This window comes from Perca fluviatilis, chromosome 11 (assembly GCF_010015445.1).
Source record: "Perca fluviatilis chromosome 11, GENO_Pfluv_1.0, whole genome shotgun sequence".
NCBI lineage: Eukaryota > Metazoa > Chordata > Actinopteri > Perciformes > Percidae > Perca > Perca fluviatilis.
The window spans coordinates 34,253,534-34,272,989 of NC_053122.1; the positions used below are offsets into that span (position 1 = coordinate 34,253,534).

At 40.6% G+C, this 19,456-nt stretch overlaps 1 protein-coding gene across 1 annotated transcript; it reads right to left on the reverse strand.

The window, feature by feature from the left end:
- Positions 1–521: 521 nt before the first annotated feature.
- Positions 522–19,102, reverse strand: zgc:154006 (uncharacterized protein LOC563016 homolog). The gene is made up of 9 exons (XM_039816874.1): positions 18,878–19,102; positions 16,654–17,230; positions 14,237–14,440; positions 13,996–14,157; positions 9,886–10,040; positions 7,671–7,931; positions 4,233–4,404; positions 2,295–2,336; positions 522–1,510 (listed from the first exon to the last, which is right to left on the reverse strand). The coding sequence occupies exons 2-9, from the start codon at positions 17,200–17,202 to the stop codon at positions 1,409–1,411; spliced, it is 1,647 nt and encodes a 548-aa protein (XP_039672808.1). The 5' UTR covers positions 17,203–17,230; positions 18,878–19,102; the 3' UTR covers positions 522–1,408.
- Positions 19,103–19,456: the final 354 nt, after the last annotated feature.

Sequence of the window (19,456 nt, forward strand, 5' to 3'; positions counted from 1 at the left end):
AAATTGCTGTTGAACGACAAAACCAACCACTAGATGGGTAGCTCCTAGATGTTTTTTTTCTATATGTATTTACATGAAAATACCTCTCATCTGTTTAGATGTCAAAACAGGAGCTTATCTTCATGCCATTACAGCTGATATGACACAGAGATGCTCGGAGTCAGTCTCTATTGTTGTGAATGACGTGAGACGATGACGAACATCTCGCTATCATTAAGGAACGGCTTGTTTATTGCTTTTTAATGACTTATTAAAAATGTACTAACAATAACTTATTTCACCAGTGAATTGCTGTTGAACGACAAAACCAACCACTAAGATGGGAAAAGGGTATTTTACAATAACTTTGAATGCACCACGAGGCTTACCAGTTTCAAGTAAACGCACCGTCTGTTTTTTTTCTGACTACGGCAGCTGCAGACTGTTGTACGTCCTGCTGTTGGAATCCTCTACAGTGAAATACAGACACATGTTAGACCGTTTAGCTGTCAGCATTTGAACCATGTTTAACCCAGCTACTAGCTAACGGTAGGCTAACGTTACCTGCTGCCAAGTGTAGTGTTAACTAGCGTCATGTGCAGCGATGCTTCTTTTGTCTCCAACGTCTGTTTCAGAGCATCAGAGGGCAGCGCAGGCCCGAAATGAGAGGTACCGGTCGTTTAGGCATCTGTGCCATAATAGCACCGGGTTTAGGTACCCAACCCCAACTATATCTACAGTAGGTAGAAAGTGCCGCTAGAGTGCTGTTACAGTCATTCCCCGGCTGCAATGATGGTGCAGAGACGCAGAGAGCGCAGATGCAGAAGACACGAAAACGCTGACCAATCAGAGAAGACGTTTCAGACAGAGGGTGAATACAGGTATACAGACACTATGAGAAAAAGGATGTGTTTCTTGAACATTAAACCACATAAACATGTTCTAGTAGAAAACCATAATACAAGTATGAACATGATAAATATATTTTTCTCCCATTTCTGTTGCTATATCTTCACTCATGACATTCTTTCTGTATAAAAGCTGACATTAATTCCCATACTACGACATTCTGGAACAATTAAAAAAGTATTAAATTCAAATTGCCACTGAAACTAAAATCTAACACAAGGTACAACAAAATATAATTTTAACAGTGCCATGTTGTTACAGCGAAGCAGAGAAAAGTCTACCAGTAGCGCTGTTCCGACAGTAATCCACTCTCACAGCTGCAAAAGTAATACAGAAGTTGTAAACATTCGGGTCAAAAACATTCAAGGTTCAGTGACTGAGGCTGAACCGTTACTATTCCAACAGCAAAGCAGTAAAACTGGAGAGAAAATGGAGGATACATCCTTTTTTCTTTAGCCAGGTCACACATCTGTCAGTGTTCATCCTCAGCCGTTTGGACAGATTACTAAGACACAGTATATTAACAAAGACCTTGGTCAAAGATTTTCACCAGACGTTTGATATGGAAAAGTTTTTCCCGAAGTTCTTTGCACTGCTTCTTCTTTGCTTGATAGTCTGACGTCTAGAAGAAAGAGAAATTTAAACAAGCGGATATTAAACAATCCAAATGATCAGAAGCAGCAGCAATACTAATAGAAGAGTAGTTTGACGTTTTGAGAAATTTGCCCATTCACTGTTTTTGTAGAAAGTTAGATGAGAAGATTGATACCGCTCTCATGTTAAATATGAAGCTACAGCCAGGAGATGGTTAGCTTAGCTTAGCATAAAGGTTGGAAACAGCTAGCCTGCCCAGTTTTATGAGTTTAATGTGCTGTTTTTTTAAACTACTTGAAAAAGTGTTGTAATTACATCTGTATGAAGAATGCCAAATATACACTGCAACATGTACCATAAATGTATAAGTGTATTAATGAAAGTGAATTCATATGCCAAAAACTGAGGTGTCTCAACTGCTGATTTATTTAAAGGTCCCATATTGTAAAAAGTGGCATGTCATGTCTTTTTTGTCATGTCTAAACTAGACTACTTACTTACTTATATTCCATTTCAGTTGCAATTTAAATTTGGCAACTTGGTAACTAGGTAACAGTTGAGACTAAAGGAAGTCACTGCACCCGGCCAAGAAATGTTCCTTTTGGACGGAGCCAGGCTAGCTGCTTCCCCCTGCTTCCAGTCTTTATGCTAAGCTAAGACAGCTGATGGCTGTAGCTTCCATGTTAACTCTACAAACATGAGAGTGGTAATAATCTCATCTAACTCTCGGCAAGAAAGGGAAATAAGCATATTCTCCAAAAAGTCATTCCTTTAATTTCACATTATGAGACCACTGATCTAATTCCACTCACCCTTTTCAGGTCTTTGAGTCGGTTATACTCGTCTGCCACACCCTGAAAATGAATACAAATTCTCTCACTGAATTGTGCTGACTTTTCACATTTCACTTTCTCCCTTCTGTGCTTCAGCGCACTACAAAAACCCAAATCCTTCTTCTTGTCTGTTATTAGCTGAACACTGGAACACGGTTTGTGTATGTTTGCATGGTCCTGAGGCCTGTACTACGAAGCAAGATCAACATGCCCTGGATCTCTTTCAGTTGTCCGGCTTCACCTAACCTAACAACCGCGGTCCTGCATAAGCTGTATCACGACGCTGGTTATCAACTAGTTCAATCAACTCAGGGTTTCAGCGGCGCGCACGTTCACATAAAAGAGGCGGTGTTTGCGCACCACGACCAATCGCAAACATCTACCAGAGCCGCTTATGTTATATATAAGAAGAGCAAATTATAATTCTACATAAATATGAAGAACACAGACTTGGTTTTACAAGGAAAAAACAATACAGTTGCCGCTTCCTAAAACAGGAAGGAAAGCTGGCAAAACAAAATAGCCAATGCTGTAGATGTTTAAATCACAACTCCAATATCACTTCCCCATCAGTCAGGACCAAGATCTGACCATAATTACACTTGTGCTTTCCATAAACTGTCGTTGCTTTAGCCTATTATTTCAGTTGCAACCCTGGCAGTGGAAGCGATCATGAGAGCAAATAAAACATATAAAAACATAATTCAAATCGATGAGCGCATTGGCAACACACGGCTCAAGAAGCCGATATGTAATTCCCTCCCATTAAAATATATATATATATATTTCATAAAAATACCCATCAGGGAATGTTAACGGGGTTGTCGGTCTCTAAATGTTTTTAAACTTTTATGAGCGCACCCCCCCCCGCCTCTCTCTCTCTCTCTCTCTCTCTCTCTCTCTCTCTCTCTCTCTCTCTGCGCACCGCCGCCTGATCTTCTTTAAGAACGGTGACGCCGTTATCAATCGAGTATTGATTGGTCAGTAGGCGATGCTTTTACACCGGTTGATCTATAATCTCCAACTTGCTACGCCTAACCTGCTCCCGACCAGGTTAGGCGTTCAGCATGAGTTACCACGGCAATTGAACCCGAGAACAACTGATCCACCTTCGTGATATAGAAATCCTGGGTTGAACCTGAAGTTAGCTCGCTAACGCTAAATCCTGCTTCGTAGTACAGGCCTCAGGTTGGACCACTTTGTTTTTGTTGGCGTGTGTGGACCCTAGGCTGTCTACAGAGACCGCGTTTTTTTACAGTGTGTTCAGGGGACAGGCAGCTTGCGCATAGTGAGGAGATGTTTGCTGTATGTGACATAAGACCTTTATCACAACATCAACTAAGTCCTAAATTTGGTTATAAGTATCGCTAAACTTGCACTTCCCCATAGCTGAAGAATAAAATCTGTCTTATGTCTGTGGTACAATCCGAAAGAGACTTGCGCCAATAACACAAAAGCTGATTGGCTGCAATATAAATTGCATGTTGGTCTCATTTGTTGTAAGACAACAAAATTATATTTGGACTATGGAAAGAAAGACCTACAGCACCACGGAATAAATAAATAAAAAGCACAAGAGGTACCGTTGCATGGACATAGGAAAATAAAGACCTGTTTAAAATGATTTAAGACCTAGAACACAATACTTCAGCGAATTTAAGACTTTTTATAACCTAAAATTTAGATTTTGAAAGTTTAGACTTTTTAAGACCCCGCAGAAACCTGTTCAAGACAATTCTAATATTGTGGCACAAAAAAAGACATCTGACTGCTTTGTGTTTCTATGGCAGTCCAACAGACTCCCACTGAGGATGATCTAAGCTCTTATAATTAAAAGGCACAGCTATGACTCTATATTCCCTGGCAGTCAGTCGTGGATTTTTCCACTCTGCACTCCTCCCTCCTTTTTTTCTCTACCTGGTACTTAATGGAGCCCTGGTCCAACATGTCCAGTTCTCGGCTCAGCTTGTGCATCTGGTCACTGATGTCATCCATTTCGGCACAGAGGCTCTTATAGCGGGCCAGATCCAAGTCAAACTCCTTCTTGTACTGCCAGCGCTGCTCGTCTGAAGTTATCTCTGGGTACAGCCTGGAGTGGGAGATTAACATGAAGACATGAAATGATTATTACATTCAAACTATTATTGAGGCAGAGGCAAAAAGAGAAGGGAATGAGCATTGTTGTACTTGTTTTCTTACCACTATTACATAAAAAATAATTGAAAGAGTTGGCCAAATTGCCTTGAAGACAGTAGTGATGCTGGCCAGTATTTGTAGTATTACAGCATTTTCTTCTAAAAAATATTAATACTTTTTCAGGACATTGGCACATTCTTTCCATTAATACTGTGATTAATTAGAAAAAGAATGGTCCTAAATATTTTAGTTTTTAAAACTGACACTGAGTTTTTCTTGCATCATGCTGCTGATAGCCAACATTTAAGATGATATTCAGCATCTTTAAACTCAGCCTTTTCCTGCCTTATACTACAAAACAATATAAAAAAAACAATATTCTGTTATTTTACAGGGAGGAAAGGCATCTGAATGAGCTTATAGACAGTACAGCCATTCAGTGAAACTCATTGAAATAAAGGTCTTTCAGTTGGATTACGGTCACTTAAGCAGGCCCGGATTGGCTAATCGGGAGCACCGGGAGAATTCCCGGTGGGCCGGTCTGGTTGTTTGGTTGTGAGGGCCGGTGTTCAGGTATGGCACTGGGTTGAAATCATAGTTGAATATTTTGGATGCTGTCCCTATGCTGCCTGCACTCACAGCCCACATTTTGTATTTACAGTATTTATTTTTTCTTGCAGCCCACCGTTCTCTTCATTCATGCAGCCCACTCACAGAGTGCAGCCGGGTTAATGATGACCTATTTATGTTCGGAGTCCTCTGACGGCAGTACCTTGCTAAAAAAAAAAAAAAACGTCATCATACACAAGTCACTGGTGCTTGTTGGAGGATGCCACCGCAAGCAAAAAGAAGCTGTTTTAAACGGGTAATAGAAAGCGCAAAACGGCACTGAAAAAGCGTCAATTTAAAAAGTAGAGCTCTAGAAAGTGACGCGGCCAGATGAACTTTTTCTATTTTGAGCAAAACACCAAATGAAGACATTGAGACGGGTAAGCTAAGTTAGTTAGGAAAATTGCCTGCAAATCAGCGTTTATGTTTATGAATCAAACTTGTTCTTGTAGCTCCGCAGCGGCAGCTAGTAGGCCTACTAGTCCAGTTTGCTGCTAACAGTGACAATGAAGAGCCAGTAAGGTTACCAAGCAGCAGCTATATGAGCCCAGAACTCCAATTTGGGCAGGTAGGGTTGATCATTGACTGAGTATTATATGAATTAATAAGAGTGTGGTGTTGACCTGCTCTATATGAAAAATGCCCTGGGATAATTAATGATGCCAGATGATTCAGCACTACCATAATGACACTGACTTGACTTGATCAGAAAGCTTTGTAAAAAGGAGAGATTTGTGCTGAGAATTATGACAACTTATAAAATGTGATTTAGTGTCAGAAGCAGAGCCAGTAGTGTGCATCAGGGATAGCTGCTGTCAGTGTGGATGGCACATCTACTGTAAACTGTTGTATCACAGTGTGTGAACAAGCAAACATGATCAGATTAGCTACAATATAATCACTTTTTATGACCAAATATTACTTGTGACCCATTATGAAAGTTGTATGAAATATTCAAAGGAAAAAATAGATTATGGTGTCATTAGAAAGTGCAATACAATGTATCTTGTTCTTTATTTAATCTGTGATTACTTATTTGCACAGAAACAGATTCTGATATTGTTCAACATCATTGGGTTGTTGTTAAGATGTTAACTTTTCTAATAAATCTACATTGTGAGGCAACACTTGGAAATAGTGATTTTACAAAATACACCGAATTACAAGAATGTAGAGGACAGGGCGCTATTGCAGACTTATATACTAAGGTTTTGATTAGATTTTTTTAATATAGTCATTCGTGAAGTAAAGTTGGCCGGTCTAAGGCATGAAAGTCCAGGGCTGAAAATGAGTCCCAATCCGGCCCTGCACTTAAGTATCATCGTCACCCCAATTTTTAGCTGTGACACTATGATACTTTTTTAAATCTAAAAATTGGCTTTTACCCTTTTAGTTTGTATTTGAATGCTTTGGGTTGTATTTCCTGTATTTTGCTTTAATGAATTATGAAAAAAACACTTTGAACTGCCCCCGTTTAGTATGTGCTGTACTAATAAACGTGCTTTACTCAGATGACAAGCACACCAAGATTGCAGTATTAAAGGTCCCATGACATGCTGCTTTTTGGATGCTTTTATATAGGCCTTAGTGGTCCCCTAATACTGTATCTGAAGTCTCTTTTATATAGACCTTAGTGGTCCCTAATACTGTATCTGAAGTCTCTTTTATATAGACCTTAGTGGTCCCCTAATACTGTATCTGAAGTCTCTTTTATATAGACCTTAGTGGTCCCTAATACTGTATCTGAAGTCTCTTTTATATAGACCTTAGTGGTCCCTAATACTGTATCTGAAGTCTCTTTTATATAGACCTTAGTGGTCCCCTAATACTGTATCTGAAGTCTCTTTTATATAGACCTTAGTGGTCCCCTAATACTGTATCTGACGTCTCTTTTATATAGACCTTAGTGGTCCCTAATACTGTATCTGAAGTCTCTTTTATATAGACCTTAGTGGTCCCCTAATACTGTATCTGAAGTCTCTTTTATATAGACCTTAGTGGTCCCCTAATACTGTATCTGGCGTCTCTTTTATATAGACCTTAGTGGTCCCCTAATACTGTATCTGAAGTCTCTTTTATATAGACCTTAGTGGTCCCCTAATACTGTATCTGAAGTCTCTTTCCTGAAATTCAGCCTTGGTGCAGAATTACAGCCACTAGAGCCAGTCCCACAATGAGCTTTCCTTAGGATGTGCCATTTCTGTGTCTGTAGCTATTGAGGAGGAGAGAGGGGGGGGGTACAAGGTGGAGGGTGGGGGTGTGGCCTTAACCAACTGCCACTTTGCTCGTTTGAAAGCCATGATGTCTCTCTCTCTCTCTCTCTCTCATGGGTGGGCCAAATTCTCTGGGTGGGCAAAGCAGAGAAAGGGGAGGTAACCTTGCTCCTAATGACCTCATAAGGAGAAGATTCCAGATCGGCCCATCTGAGCTTTCATTTTCTCAAAGGCAGAGCAGGATACCCAGGGCTCGGTTTACACCTATCACCATTTCTAGCCACTGGGGGACCATAGGCAGGCTGGGGGAACGCATATTAATGTTAAAAAAAACTCATAAAATGAAATTTTCATGCCATGGGACCTTTAAGTGGCAGGCAACAGAGAAGTGGCCCACCTGTAAAGGTTATCTGTGTGGTCCCGGTCCAGCTCATTGCCAGTGTCTCCGGTGGTGTAACCGGTTTCACACGGGGACTCCATCCTCTCCCGAGCAGCAGGCCTGGGCTCTCGGCCCTTCCTCCGTTCCTTCTCCACGTGATAAGGAGGAGGTTTCCTCATGCTGTCAGTCTCCTCCGAGGAGCTGCTGGAGCCAACTGTGACCCTGCCGTTCTGGCACAAAGGCTCAGCACCCCGACCATTACTGTTGTCAGCAGAGAAACTATGGAAACGCAAGACAGGTATTAGATGATTGATATATGTTCATATATGTTGCATTTATTTATTTTATTTATTAGAGTTTAAGCTCTCTTAGTATATCCGGGCCTGGACCTCTAATATCAAGTACTTTGAGTTTCAGTAGTTTTTAAAGAGCCCCTATTTTACTCATTATCAGCATCATTTTTATTCTCTTGGGGTCTACTAGAATAGGTTTACATGCTTTGATGTTCAAAAAACACATTATGTTTCTCTCACTGCCCACCGCTGCAGCTCCTCTGACTGAAACATTAGGCTCATTCGCGATGAGCTGCGCCTCGCCTGTAAAGTGAACGAGAGCAGGCAGCAGCAGCAACCGGGGGCGGTGACAAAAAGCTGCGGTCAAGTCGGACACTTTCCAGCCGTTTCCAGCAGCCTTCGGGCTGAACAGGAAGTCACAGAAACACTCACATCCTATTAGGGCAGATTCCGATTTAATAAAATGCTATCAGACCCATATATCAGCTTGTACACAGTCTCCAGTTGTTTTTATTATGACAGAGTAGCTGTTAAAATGCTCTGTTGCTGACAGACTGTAGATGATCCGTCATCTGAACGGATTTAGTCTCTCTGACTTCTAAACGTAGCTATCAGCCACAGAACACGTGTTCTGTATTAAATCAGACAAATAGCAAGTAAAATCCCTCCAATTCAAAAACAATAAAAAGTCTTTTTTGAAAGTTTTTTCGAATTAAAATGTCTTAACATGAATCCAACATATTATTAGCAAATATAAATCCCCACTGATGATAGGCTTACTGGCCCATAGTTAAGGTAGTCACTAAGCACATCTACAGATCCAGTTCATCCACTGTGTATGCTTAACATTAAAAACATGATTTACAAAATCATACCAACAATTATTATTTTAATAGCTTAGTATTCTATGCACTAAAAATGTATAAAGGCTTTAGGCCGCTGTACACTTTATTGTAGGCCCAGTCTAATATTGTCACCTTCCTAAAATAATGGCCTAAGTCATTTTTTCAGGTTTTTCAGAAAACACAAAAAACTGAAACAAATACTGAATATATATTTATTAATAATTTCACTCAAAATTGTTATGACAATAGATGACTATTGACATTGTGATGGCCCTGTGTAATCTGGCAGGGCCTCTCTGTGGGAGTGATACCTATCAATAACAATGTCTGTCAATTATGCAACATAAGAGGAATAAATGACTTAGGCAAATTTTTTTAACATACCTTTGTGACTTAGGCAATTTTAAACCTTCAACAGAAACCTCATCGCTTACCAATTGGGGACGAGCCCTGAATCCCGATAATAACTTCAGTGATAGAGTGGTAGATTTTTGTTCTTCTTGAAGCGGCTGCCATTTTGAAAAGCTTGTAAAATTGCCTAAGTCACATTGTCTTTTGACTTAGGCAAAATAAAACGGCCTAAGTCACGATCTTGACATTATACTAAAGGTTTAGAATCACATGACCTGTTCAACTGAGGATGTAGGCAATTTTACCAGAGATGGCCAGCACCATGAGGAGATAATTTAGGCAAGAAAATCATTTTTGCCAAAAAATGACTTAGGCCATTATTTTAGGACTTTGCAACTTCATTTTCTACAATATATGTAGTAGGGGGTCTCTGCTCTGTCTCATTTTCAGTTAAGGGGTCCTTGGTTTAAAAAACGTTGAAGACCCCTGCACTAAGGGAAGAATATGTGTTCCTTATTATTATTATTATTATTATTATTATTATTATTATTATTATTATTATTATTATTATTATTATTATTCAATCATTGTCTGGAGAGCAGATGAACATTAGGTATCGATCATTGTTCTGACAGGAAGTAAGATTTCAAGGTTCAGGACTGAAACATGTTTTTCTGACGTGCCCTGTGTTTTGAGCACGGTAGTGTTCTGGTGTCAGACTCATCAGCTGTGACCATCACTCACCTGTTGCTTTTATAATATCCCTCACTGTGGACGCTGACTGTTCCGTTGCCGTAGGAGACCACACTGTTCTCTGCCCTCAGGCCAGGTGCTGCTCTCTCTGATACGACGACGGTTGGTGCCTGTTGGGTGCTGCGCACCTCTCCAACATGGTTCACCTAAGACAACATCAGGAGACTGAAATCCGAATGCCTTCATTTAATGTCGAGGATTGTTCCCCCGCAGTGCAGATCATTAGAATGAGATGTAATAAGACAGAAAATATTCAATAAACAGAAAATACACATTATATTGTCAGGCTTTTCCCTACAGCTATAAGGCTTACGGGCAGCACCCAAGTTGTTTTGGTCACCACCTAAGGCGAATGAATGTAAAATCTTGTGTAAATTAGATTTTTTTTTTTACTGAAAAATATAACTTTCTTTTAAGGGAGGACCCTAACCCCGCCAAATACATGCACCTAAAGTCTTCCACAAACCCAGGGAAAACACTGTAGTATTCTGACACATAATGCCCAATTTAGCTCTATGATGCATATGAGAATCAGGGAGAGTCAGATGCATTTTTTATGCTGGAAAGAAAAAAAACCTTTCTGGGCTAAATCTGTCACATAAGCAACGAAGTACAGAAGTGGAGAGCTATAGCTGTCTACGCTGCACGGCACACTGCGCTCAAAAACACTCGTATGAGAGAGGCTGTGTCACTGCCAGGCATGCATGCTAGACAGATACAGGACAAACACACACACACACACACACACACACACACACACACACACACACACACACACACTAGCCTTGGACATTGTGACAAACTGCATTAGAATAAAAGGAGAGCAGAAGTCTCTTTCCCCTGATCAGTGTCTCAACTCAATTTCTTTCAACAACTATCAGAACTAATTAATTTAAAGGGAACACACAGAAACAATTTTCTGAACTGGGTCTGACATGAAACGCACGTTACCAGTGGAGGAGTGCATGCATGTGTGTGTGTGTGTGTGTGTGTGTGTGTGTGTGTGTGTGTGTGTGTGTGTGTGTGTGTGTGTGTGTGTGTGTGTGTGTGTGAGTGAGAGAGAGAGAGAGAGAGCACACTGAGAAAGGTTGAGACAGGAGTGAAACGATGGAACAAACATTTCTGCTGTTCCATCTTCCTGAACTATCAGGTAAACAAGCAGCCGAGCACCTCTTTTGCAGAATAAAACAGCACGATGTGCTTATCAAATAGACAATTTTAACACCTACAGCACAACACAGCACTGTGACCACCCTTTACAGTCACAGAAGTGTGGGGGGGGGGGGAACGTCACCAAAATAAAACGCATGGTCATAAGAAAACAAATGATATACAGAGTACAGCAAACACAAAAGCTGTATTATGTCTCATGTACTCTACTGTTTTACTGTATAATGCATCATTAATGACTTCCAGTCTTTGACCTATTTCTCCAGTGAGCTGATGCAAATGTCTGGAGAAAGAACAGCAGCCTGTGAAATAGATCTGATGAATGTGGAGTCGGAAGATGATCCTCCGTGTGGAGAGAAAGTCCCAGAAAGCTGCATGGACTGTGACAGTCCGGTCAGTGTTTGTGTGAAATTGACACTTTCTGCTGAAAATCCAAAGAACTGGGACAAGGAAATGTGGATGTGCTCTAAAGATGGAGAGAGGGAGCTTTCAGTGTCTCTTTTCATTACAGATTAATCTGCCGATTATTCTCATTCATAATGGCATCACAATTTTCCAGAGCCTATTTATAATAAGCGACTCAAACTTATTCATTGTGTGTTGTTAAATACCATTAAACTCTCCTATTGAGTTTGTTTTTGTCTCGTTATCCTACAATCTTTTCCAGTTCTGTTCAATAAAAATGTAGTACAAAACACAGGGAAATGACTTCTTTGCCAGGAGTCTAATCTTGCATACTGAATCATTTAGCGCCACCACGCTCTGAAGGGATTCACAGAGCAACACTGAGGCAACTCAACCTTTTTTATACATTATACATGCCACATACATTATATATGCCTCCCTGCAAGGCAAGCATCTTCACTGCAATACAAGAGTGCCCCAGAATAAGGCCTGCATTTCGATAAAGTGCCTCGCTGCACCCTTTCCGGTGATAGGCGGTATATAGGCCAGGGCCCCGCTGGATAAAGTGATTGAGTAGCTTTCTTCCCTTTTCATAATGAGTCATGGTGGGCATGATACACTGTGACTGTAGTAGATTAATCACTGCTAAATACCACATGAAGCTACCGCTGTGAAGTACAAACAGCACAGCTTTCACAGGGCTCCAAAGCAGCAGGAATACCTGCTAAATGCTGGCGCTCTGACGGTCTGAGACAGCGGCTCTCAAACTGTCGCCAGATATTTCTGCTTTGTTCACCCATACATAGGATTGGGCATCGAGAAACGGTTTCAGCTTGGAATCGTTTCAAAAGTTACGATTCCGGAATTGTTTCTTTATTGGAATCGTTTTGAATCCGATCAGTTCCAAATTTAAAACGCGTCAAGTTTTTTTCAACTCCAACCCTCAAAGAATCAGCATAGAGAATCGATAAGAACCGTTAATCGAAAGGAAGAATTGGGATTGGAATCAGAATTGTTAAAATCAAAACGATGCCCAACCCTACCCATACCCATCCACAGTATAACAACATCACAAAGCTACCAAAGCTGCCAAAAGTAGGGATGGGTATCGAGAACCGATAGGACTGGTCAGTACTTAAGTATTGATAAGCTCCTGTACAAACAGACACGGATATCGTTTTTTATGTGGCGCCGCCGGGCGCCCACTGGGCATCTGGGAATGATTATTTAAACTAAAATGTGTTAGGCTACACAACTTTTAATTATTAATTAATTAAATTAACTATTTTCATTTTAGTGACAAGCTGCTCAGCTTCTGACAACCAGATAAAACTCATTTTGTACTGCTGAGTTGTTAGACCAGACGGTTGTAGCAATGACTTCTCCCTTATTACATATACAGGAAACTCAGGAATCTATTTAATTTATTTTTGCAAAAGAGTAAAAATAAAATAACTGTTGAATCTTTTTTGCACCAAATTATAACTAGATAAACAGTAGTATTGGTAATCATAAGCAGTATTGATATCCACATGGGTATCGATAAAATCCTAACGATACCCATCCCTAGTCAAAAGTCTGTAATAGTCATCAAAACATGGGTAATTTCAAGTATTTGCCCAGACCTGTCAATTTATGATGAAGAGTCTTTGTGTGTAAAAGTTATCTTTTTTTTTTTATGAAGTTATACCTGCCAGTTCCCAAAAGATTTTCTGCCACTTTGACACACAGTTTGATACCTTTCCTAATTTTTCCAAATGGTTTTGGATTTACGCGATGCAATACGACAAATGTTCCAATGTGACAAAGATATAATTTTCCGTTAATTATATAGAGAATAGTGTCAGCGCTGACGTCCCCATTGATATGGACACATCATTAGTAATTGTCTGAATGGTTCTGTGTTTAAGAAAAAGATACATTTTTTTTAAGCAAATGTCTTTTAAACTGCTTTCAAATGATTTAGTCCATCCTGAAAACGTGTGTGCAGGAAAAACATGTGTCCTACTATCTGCTCAAACAACCTGAAACTTAAAACCTGGCTCTTACATCCTCCTGACCCGTTTACTTTAACAGGAAATTGTATAACATTGCTTATTGCTCCTTTTTTATATGGTTTCTATGCAGCTGTTATCACTGGTCTGGTTAATGATCAGACAGAGTGAAACCCGGGTGTGCCGAAGATAAACAGCAGCGTTCTCTGAGTCAACAGCAGCGGGTTCATGGGAGTCTACAAAACCAAACGGTCACTAGGTACGAGCTGAGAGACTTGACGATGTGTATGTATCGGCCCTGAGCTTTAAACGTGCAGGTGACTTGAAAAGAGCAAACATGAGATCATAAGCTTTTGTTTGGTTGTCTGGCTGAAGAAGAAAAACAGAAATAAACGTAAACTGCAAGTCTTTCGTGGATTTACTGTAAGTAGTATATCATCCGAACTCACTCATATACACAAACACAATCCCCCAGTCGTCCTCTGTTAAAATATGAAGAAATAAATGATAAAACATAGGAGACATTACTCACCCAGTCCTGTACATCCTGGCCCTCTGACGACCTGAGCAGCGACTCGTCCCAGTAGATGTTAGCTTTGCCATGGCGCCAAATCTTGCTGCGGGTCTTGTAGGCGAAGTAAGCAGACAGGGCCAGGGCCAACACCACCATCAGCCCCAACACTAATGCAACCGCCTGAGGAAAGAGAGTAAATCATAGATCAGGATGGAATTACATGGAAAAGATGAAAACAAAATGGAATAATCCCACTAACCTCCTCGGGATCCATGTAGCAGTAGTGGTGCAGGTATTGATTGTACATGGGGAACCCCCCTGGAAAACCGGCCCCAATGCTGCCGCTGAGGCTGGGACTGCCCTGGATGCTCTGGCACATCATCAGCATGGGATTGTACAGCATGCTCTGGGAGCTCTGAGACATCGGGTTCACCCCGATCACAAAGATGATGTCGATGATGCCCTTGAAGTCAAAAGAGAAGCATGTTTAATCACAGTAATGATTTAAATGCATTCCATGTTATCTTTGAATGAGACACAACCAGTGTTCTCATGTAGTCAGTCAGTTTTCTGCCATGCATGGTTAGTTCAGTGTTAACTCTGAACTCCGGACATTCCCATGACTTCCTCAGTGATGGTTCGAATTTTTCATTCTAGATTAAACACAATTTCAGTCTAACATAGAGTTGCGTAGAGTAAGCGTTATCAGCTGAATAGCTTAGCGCGGGAACGGACCACGTTTGTATACTCGTAAATTACCCCACTAATAATGCACGAAATGATACCAAAGGTTTACACTAGTACATATAGGTTATGCGTCTCATAAAACGATGGATTGTAAAAGTTTGTAAAAAACAATTGTTGCTGCTGTAAGACGAGTGCTTAGGGCCGTCTACAAATTACATCACCGAAAAAGATGCAACAAAAAATATTATTAATTTAATTTTTTTTAAAGTAAGTGCTGTAGTATAACTAGCAGGAGACAAGTAATAATTGAGGTAAGTTTGGAGACATTACCTTATTTAATCATTGAATTAATAAATATTTTTGTTGTAACTCTTTTCGGTGTTGTAATTTGTAGACAGCCCTAAGCACTCGTCTTACTGCTGGTAGCAGCAGCAGCAGCAACAACAGCAGAGAGCAGAAGCCAGCAGGCAAGTGTTCATAAACTTCTGGTGTACTTACAAACTTTCCAATCCATCGTTTTATGAGAGCATAACCTATTTGTACTACTTGTAGACGTTTGGTATCATTTCGGGCATTATTAGTGGGGTAACTTACAAGATACAAACGTGGGTCCGTTAGCCCCTGCGCTAAGCTATTCAGCTGATAACGCTACTCTACGCTAACTCTCCCAATGTTAGACCCAGGTGAAAAAAGCTTCTGGGGGGGTGTTTGGCTCGAGGTCATGGTGCAAAGGACCCTAGGGTGAAATTACTCCGAACCATCAGTTTAATGTGATGATTTCTTTTTGAAACAGGACGCTGGGGTGGATAGTGACTACGGTGTCACGATTTTGATTTTAAAATCGATCAAAATGAGGATCGTCAATTCCCCCAGTATTTCTTCTTCTCTCTCCACCCCCGCCTACTTGCGCATTTCCGAAGAAAAAAAACAAAAAAAACAACAGACACAGCGTAGCATGAAGCTAAAGACACATGGGAACGTTAGCTTAGCGGTAGCCTTCAGCTGCTCTTTTTAAGACACCATGGCCATTGCCTGAGTCTGAGATAACGGAGAACTGGAAAATCCTCCTGCTTCCCTGAAGTCACCGGTGTGGCAACACTTTGCCTTCCCTGTGAGTGAGTGATGGAAACAAACAACAAAGGTAAAGCATGTGGGCTCCAACGGGACTCCATTGTGTGTTCATGTTCACCTCGTTAAACTAATAGTGCATTCAATTGCATTTGAGAAATTCATTTTGAGAAAGAAACTTTTGTTGTGAAGTACCCTCCTGCCATCTCGAGGCTCTTACTGTGGCACTGTCGTCACTGCTGAAAAGAAAATATTCAAATCGAAAATGTAATTGAATCGTGACTCTAAAATCGAAAGTCAACTTGAATCGTGGATTTAGAGAATCGTGACTCCCCTAATAGTGACACATCAAGCTTAAAGATGTGCTAATCAATCTTTTTACATAGGCTACATAAACAATGGATCAAATGTGTAAACCTTAATCTGTAGTTCCCCTCAGCACTGCGGAGCTCGTTAGCCTCTTTTAGCTCATACTTTAGATTTTTTCTGGCCTCAACTTTATTGTTGTGGTTTATTCTCACCATTTTTAGCGACTTTGTTTCCAGACAGCAAGCAGCTATCTGCGAAAAAAACTCTTATAAACCGACTGTACACTACCTGTTCAGGATTAAACAGCAGACAGACACAGTTAACGACCAGCTGGTGAACATAGGTGAACACATTTAGCAGCTGGAGAGACAGATATTTCCCTCTGGAGCTGGTGGAGACCAAAACAGAGCTAAAAGGAGAGTGAATATTAGAATAAAATTCTTCAGATGGCCAGAAAAATGACTCCAAATGTGTCTTTGCTTCATGTGTAATAAGCAACTGTTTTCTGTTCCCACCTACTTAACCCTCACCTAACTGCAGCATGTTGTCGTGTGTGTGATGTTTAAAGTCATCCTGACAAGAGAAAGGGAATCAACATTTAGTGAGACTCACCTGAAGGACAGCTAAGATGATGTCACAAATGAACACGGTGAGGTAGAACCTGCATCCCCTCATGATCCGTGACCGTGAGAAACTCGCCACCAGGAAGCCCAGTGAAACCAGGAAGTTAATGGCCGCCATGGAAATCATGGCCGCCTTGGCAGACTGTGGGGTCATGTAGGAGCTACCATAGCCGTAGCTGCCTCCATAATATCCCGACTCCATCCCAACGATACTCCCTGTGGCCCCGACACCGTAGCCCCCGTACCCAAATCCATTCATGTCCCACACCAAGGTGGAAGCCACGCAGGCGAAGATGAGGAAACACATGAGGACTGTAACTCCTTGGAAGGTTTTGACGAAACCAGGAGGAGAAAACCAGCGGTAGAAGTGTTGAGGCTTCTCCTCAATGTAGTTGGAGCCCGGAGGGACATCGTAGGTGTAGGGGGCATACTGGCTCTGGGGGGAGCGGACGCTCCTTGGGGGATAGAAGCTGTGGGAGTGAGTGCTGTAAGGCGGGCTGTACACAGGGGGGCTATCGTAGTACCGAGACTCATACATGGTTTAGAGGCTATCACTGCAATTTCACCTAGAGGAGGGAGGGAAAATAGGATTAAATTAATTTATGGTAAAAGCAATGTCCTTGTCATCACTTTACATCACTTATACATGTTTCACCACTTCAAAGTGAGGTATTTAACAGCAGTTTTGAAGGTGACACATAGTCTTATTCTAACCTTGAGTTATCTCAATCCTCTGGAGTGATGCCTTGATAAGTAAACTAGACTCTTGAAATTGAAAATGTGAATGCAGGAAATCAAATACTCTAAATGCCTGTTGCTTAGACCTTTCAGCACTTTTTGCTGTCCGGCATCTGTGGTGGAATGAAACAGTAAAAGTACATTTACTCAAGTACTGTACTTAAGTTCAAACTTGAGGTACTTGTACTTTACTTGAGTCTTTTCTTGTCATGCCACTTTCTACTTCTACTCTGCTACATTTCAGAGAGCAATACTGTACTTTTTTAGTCCACTACATTAATCTGACAGCTTTAGTTACTAGGTACTTTACACGTTAAGATTTTTTGCACAAAAAATAGATGTAGTTTCGACAATATACAGGCCTACAAGTCCAGCTGAAATGATTAGCTAACATAACACTGATTGACAGAACTGTTTGGATCGTTTCCAGTTTCTGAAATGTGAGGATTTTTCTGCATTGAGCACTTTTACTTTTAAAACTTTGAGCATCCTACATTTTCCTGATGATAGTTACATACTTTTACTTAGGTAGCAATTTAAATGCAGGACGTTTACTTGTGTGGTATCAGTACTTTTACTGAAGTAAAGGATCTGATTACTTCTTCCACCAGTGTCCAGCATGCACCTCTCTGCCCTTCATTCACCTCAGCCCATCCCTGAACCCTCTCTCTAGTAGTGCAGACCCATCACATTCATCACCCCAGAGGAACACAACCCAACAGGCTTCAATAATTCAGACAGACAGCAGATCAGGGGCAGCCTGGGCAGCCATGCATGGAGGAGAAGCATAGCCCTGTTCCTTCCCCTGCTCTGTTACCTTTGCTGTGGGCACCTGTGCTCACTCAGAGAAAAGGGGAAGCTCCAAAATAAGACCAGTCAGGTGTGGCAGAACTGTTTGTTTGTTTGTTTGTTTGTTTGTTTGTTTTAATCATTGGCATGGTTTACATTACCTTTCAATTTTGCTCTCAGAAAGTCAGAATAAACTAAACGGAAAGAGCTTTTCTTTCTTGATAACTTCAAGATTCAAAATCCTTTATTTCACACTGCAAGGAATATGGGAAAAGTACAAGACACTCTAAAGATAATAACAATAAATAAGTATAAGTTAAGAGAATAAATAGCAACATGTAAGTTATAACTTTCCTCTCTCTCTGTTCTTTAATCGTCATTCATCTAAACTAGACAAAATACATGAAAACAAATTAAGATAAAAATTCAACTTCTGACTAAATATTGAGCTTCTGTCCACTCTCTATTCCACGTGTAAGATCTGACCACTTTAGTCATTTCCAACATAGATATAAAACGGTTTCATATCTACAGCATGTTTTAAACTTCCATTATCAGGCTATTACTTCTGCAACCATTCAACAGGTCAGATAATTGATCAACAATAAAAAATGACATATTTATTTGAACATTCTAACAACTTAAGCAATGTTGTTGGAAAAAAAAAGTTAGGAGTGTAAACTTACCCAGGTAGAAAACCTTCCCCTAAACTTGGCACCCGTCCAGCTCAGCTGATCTGATGTCGCGCCATTCATGGGAGTCTCCTCTTCAACAGCACACTGTCCTTTTTATTCCTCAGCGACGATCGTAAATCGAGTCATTTCCCATGATGGATACTTTTTCTTAACAAAAAAAGCCCGTAAATGAAAGCTGCGGAGCGGCACTGTGTCTCAGCGGGAGCACAGTTCACCCGGTAATGACCCGGCGGCGTCACGTGGTCTCTTACAGAGCCCCTATAGGCTACAGCAAATTCCAAATGAAAGAGTAAAGACTAGGCTTAGGCTACTCTCAGTGCAGTTCATTTAGGGAGGTTTGGACAAACCATAACATTATATATACTTTTTTTTTTTTAAATATATAGAAATGTATTCTTGGGTGAATGTTGTTCAGACAAAAATGAAGAATTTGAAGATGTCACCTTAGTTTTTTTCTCTCTGAACTTTTATAGCGTATATACAGTGATAAGGATAAATACACCCATGCTAAAGTTGACTAAAAAGAGGAATAAAAAAAATCATCTACTGGAAATTGATCTTAATGCCTTA